This window comes from Pelobates fuscus, chromosome 8 (genome assembly GCF_036172605.1).
Source record: "Pelobates fuscus isolate aPelFus1 chromosome 8, aPelFus1.pri, whole genome shotgun sequence".
NCBI classification, from domain to species: domain Eukaryota; kingdom Metazoa; phylum Chordata; class Amphibia; order Anura; family Pelobatidae; genus Pelobates; species Pelobates fuscus.
In genome coordinates, this window is record NC_086324.1 from 19,204,916 (window position 1) to 19,210,064 (window position 5,149).

The 5,149-nt window shown below is 42.7% G+C and overlaps 1 protein-coding gene across 1 annotated transcript; it reads left to right on the forward strand.

Annotated features, from left to right (window-relative positions):
• The first annotated feature begins 1,677 nt into the window (after nt 1-1,677).
• Nucleotides 1,678-4,814, forward strand: LOC134571221 (uncharacterized). Its single transcript, XM_063429390.1, has 2 exons — nt 1,678-1,711; nt 3,777-4,814. Exon 2 carries the CDS (start codon nt 3,786-3,788, stop codon nt 4,812-4,814), a length of 1,029 nt encoding a protein of 342 aa, XP_063285460.1. The 5' UTR covers nt 1,678-1,711; nt 3,777-3,785.
• Nucleotides 4,815-5,149: the final 335 nt, after the last annotated feature.

Below are 5,149 nucleotides of genomic sequence, written 5' to 3' on the forward strand. Positions count from 1 at the left end.
CGCCGCCATCTTGGGCCTGCACACCGACGCCATCACTCGCACGGATCCTCCTTCTCCCGGGTACCGGACACCGAATCCTTTGCGCGGCCGAGCCGCCACTTCTCTCCCTCCTCTGGCACCGAACAGGACTTGGAGAAAGACGCGACGGAGGCCTCGATCTCCTGGCCCTCCGTCCGTCTCGGGATGCAGATTGACCGGCCATCTCATCCTGGGGGACACTCCTCACGCCCGACACCAGCTCCTCCATGGCCCCTTGTCCGTGGGTCTCCAGGTAAGATTGCAGGAGTCTCTGCAATGCAGCTCCAGTGTCAGCCATGACAGCCGCAATCTAACTGTTAATGTCTGTATAAATTCACCGTTTAGGTGATAATCAATTTTTTTTAAAATTTTTTTTTATCCTAAATGTTTTCTTCTTCGAATTGCAGGGCCAGTCAGGTGAGAAAAACAGTCAGGAGCCCTCACTTATCCTGCTGACTGGTGAGTCCCCTCCCTCTCCCTTTCCTTAAGAACCACAAATGTATCCATTTTAACCCAGCCTCCAATCTTGGGCAGCAGTCATGCTCCCCCTTCCTTACTGTTCCAGGGGGAAACTATTCTATTGTGATGTCACCAAGCTGTCATACCTGTGATGTGATGTCACAAATGGTCATGTCACTCACATTTTGGCTTAGTGAATTAGGTTGAAAGCCTCTCACCCCTATCTTTCCCAAGTACAATTTTTTTGTTGTTGACCCATATAAAAGGATCATAAAACACAATAAAAACAAGCCATTGAAGAACATTTTTCATTTGTTTTTGTTTCCCTGAAAGTGACACTCCATTGCCTAAATAACAGAAATAAAAATCACTGTTTAGTATATATACCCCCAGAACATGCATGTAGATATACCCCCAGTGTATGCATTTAATTATGCATTTTTTTAATTGGATGTATATCTCAATACAGCTTGTAAAAGCTACGGGTCTCTTGACTGAAGCCCTCCCTTTCATATCTCGCCCAGACTTTATGTGGCTGTCCAATCACAGACTCCCAATGCAGATCAATGAGAAGTCTGCAAAGCAGGTGCTCTGGGCAATTGCTATCTCTTCAGTTTAGTTCCACTGAGCAAAACAAATCAGGAAGTAACAGGGTCATTGTCTGATTGACAGCCAGTGGGGTGTAACAAGGTCAATTTATACAAGTGCCAATTTCTTTAAATCTTTAAAAAATGGGACACATTCTTCACAAATAAAGCTTTTCAGCAAGATAAAGTTCTACAGGTCTACGGAGTGTCCTTTATGTACTTAATATATATATATATAAATTAATAAAACTAAAAAAGCATGATTTTTTTGTGATTAGAGCGAGTAGTTGTTATTTTTATTGTTTAGCATATTTTGTATTAGTCAATGCACTATTTTTCAGCAACGCCCCTGTAAGGACTGCAGGTAGTAAATCAAGTCACTAATCAATGGGGAATTATAGTGAGTACATCTATAAATATACCAGCACTTTTCATGTATTGACCATCACATTACCATACATTGTCTTCCCACCTGTGTCTCTTCTCCCAACCTGGGCAGGCTGAGGGGGTCAATTAGTAAATGATTAGGGATTGATTAACAAGGTGTCCAAACCCCTCACCTCCAGCTATAAAAGGATCATTCTGGGAGGGATGATATTAGGAGAGGGTTTGCTGGTATTACAGTTTCTGAGAAGGTGCCTTACTATGTGAGTTATTCTAGGTTTATTTGCTAATAATGTGATTTATACACAGTGTGGTTATTTCCAAGTTGTGGGTTTCCTTGGAGAGTTCACTTTATTATTAACTATAAATGAGGCAAAAAAGACAGACTTGGGAAAACTGCTAACTGAGCTATGGTGACAGCTTGACAATAAAATGTCACCATTTGGGTTTAACTTGATGTCTGTGGAATAAATACCTGAATGTATTTTAAATATTAAAGGGAGATTACTGTAACCCAGATCACAGCATCTCAATGGAATGGTGTGTAGTGGCCCTTTAACCATGCAAGGTAACACCCTGTGGTTTATTTTGTACATACTGCAGGGCAGCACTCTTCATGTGCCAACCCTCACACTATATATTTTTACAGATCTCCCTTCTGGAACCTGAAACTCTCCTTAACCTGAATTCCTAATTCCCACTTCAGTGAATAGACCCTGAGATTATATTGAAGAATTTCCTCCCAGTGCTGACACTCCTACACCCAGTCTAAGCATTAATTTGCCCTAATTAAACACCAGGTGTGTCTATATATTTCTATAGAGCTTATTTCAATCACTAGAGGAAATGGGTTTATTTACTAAACTCCCAATTCTTGGCAAACTCCACTCCCTTCCAATTTCCCAAACTCCTTAACTTGGAATGGTTTATTTAGAATCTGCTGCAGCTGGTCTCTCCAAAGCCTGAATGTAGATTATATAAAGATGCTGTATTGTATATGGCTGTGACTGACTACACTGGGAGGGATGCTGTGCTATGCATGGGGTTCAGCATTTTGTCAAATACAAACAAATGGTTTAAAGGGACACTCCAGGCACCCAGACCACTTCTGCCCATTAGAGTGGTCTGGGTGCCATCTCCCACTACCCTTAACCCTGCAAGTGTAATTATTGCAGTTTTTTATAAACTGCAATAATAACCTTGCACGGTTAACTCCACCTCTACTGGCTGTTTACTAGACAGCCACTAGAGGGCACTTCCTGCATCATAGCACAGAACCTGTGCTAGAGCGTCGCTGGAGGACCTCGTGCTGTCAGGACCTCCAGTATCGCTCATTTCACCATAGGAAAGCATTTTCAATGCTTTCCTATGCAGAGCTCTAATGCGCGACTTGCTGACGCAATCACTGGGAGGAGCGGTGGAGGCAGAAGCAGTGACGTGGGACATGTCGCTGCCTCTGGTAAGTGACTGAAGGGATTTTCACCCCTTCAGCAACCGGGGATTGAGAGGGAACCTGCAGTGCCAGGAAAACTGATTGGTTTCCTGGCACTAGAGTTTCCTTTTAAATGTCCTGCAAAAATGCTGCCTCTCTAACCACTTTCCCTCATGCCAGGAAAACCTTCCTTATCAGATGTATGTACACAGCCAACACTGAGCGAGCAGCTCTTAATTCACAAACATGTAGTGATATCCTTACTATGTGTCCTCTCCTTAAAATGCAGGTTGCTTTACGGTTCAGATCACTCCATGTTGGTGGCTGGGCTGTGTACATATATTTGATAAGGATGTATCTTTGTGGAGGGAGGGGGTGTGGTTAAGGAGGCAGGTTTTGGTGTAGTGGTCTGCAAGGATTAAGTCTACCTGTGGCTTCTCATACGAACAGCCATTAAAATGGCACTAAATTGTAACTATACAACTATCTACTGTAAGAGTATGCATGTTTAGAAAATCTTATACTTTCCTATAGTGTTAATCCTTCAATGTTTATACTGTTGCATTGAAATGTGAAAACGGACATTTTGTAGTAAAGCACCAACTATCAAGGTTTTAGTGACATTCAAATGCTGACAAAATGGCTCCCAAATATTTCCACTTTGTCTACATTGAACTAATATCTGACACTACAATGTCAATTATACTTTCTCCCATCTATGAACTTATAGAAAACTGACTCTTCTGGTCTACCACTCTTGCCCCCTGCCCTCTCCAATCATTCTTATTCTAACATAAGTGAAGGCAAAGCTTTTTATGACACTTGATCCAAAATCACTGAATTAACCAAATCGATTTTGTAACCTACCACCTTAATTTGTATTTTTATTCTTTCAGTGTTTGACCATGGTTGGGATCGTTCCCAAGAAGGATGCCCCAGGAGTGGATTTTTGTGGTGTTGATCAATATTACTACATTGTCCGATCTGACCTTGGCTGCTACATGCGAGCTTCAAACTTCAACAAGGGTGAAGGTTTAGTGGTCTACAGTCTGCATCCCTCTTGTAGAAATGGAGACCATTACCTGGCATATGAAGACGACCTATTCTATATCATTAAGGGCACAAATTATCGCCGTGTGAAAAACATGAACACAGATGAAGGTGCTGTAGTCTACTCTCTACATCCCAGCTGCCGGGGCGGTGATCACTATCTCTCTGCCTTCGGTCACATGTACATCATCGACCAGAGTCGAGGGGTTTATCGTAAAACTAGAAATATGAACACATACGAGAGTGGTGTGGAATACACACTCCATCCCAACTGCAGGAATGGGCTCTACTACTTTGGTGTCAAAAACTACTATTACTTTCTGAAGCCTCATGATGAATGGGGGGCTCAGTATTACAGATGCACCAACTTCAACAAGGATGAGAATGGTGAGTCCTTTTCCATACATCCCACTGTCACAAACTTCCTCCCTGGAGGCTTGGCCCTTATTCAGGGTACCTCATTTGGTGTCTGGGAGTGCATCAAAACCATCACCAATGACTCGCAGTCTCCGATCACCTGGACAAACAAGATCAACAAGAAGGTTGGCTACACAAAGGAGAAGATGTCCTCCATAGAACATACCTGGAACGTGTCAGCCACAGTGTCTGCAGAGACGGGAGGTCTGAGTGCCAGTATCGTAAAGAGCCAGTTCTCTCTCACTGCTTCATACGGGGGGAAGAGTGTTAACACGGACAGAGAGAATTGGGATGAGGTAACGGAAACTATGGAAACCATCAGCCTGACCGTGAAGGCCAATGAGAAGGTCTATGTTTGGCAGTACAAACTGGGTCTGGGTAAAGAAGCTGTGCTGTTCTGCAGGGATATGAAGTTTGATGATGATCCAAAACCACCAACTGAGAACCCTCTACCACCAGCTAACTAGTTCACAAGGCATGCACAGTTAAAATGTTCTTGCTTTCAGGTTCAAAACTGACCTACAGACTGTTACTAGTTACTAGTAACTCTTGTCTTGTAACCTACAAAATGTTTCTGCATAACCCCATTTGTATCATGGTGTGACTGGGTAGCTTGTCTGACATTAGAATATGTTGGGGTGGAAAACCTGTCTAGGCTGATCAAGATGACCTCTGTGATATGGAAATTGCTCCCTCTAGATTGTTAATAAATAAAGAGGGGGGAAAATAAAAAATTCTTTGCATTACATTGATTTGTGTCTTTGTTTTTCCCTCCAATACCCTCAATTCTCCAAATCAAGTG

Bases quoted from the DNA above. Each gene is read 5' to 3' on its own strand.
- LOC134571221 (XM_063429390.1), top strand. From the start codon at position 3,786: ATGGTTGGGATCGTTCCCAAGAAGGATGCCCCAGGAGTGGATTTTTGT.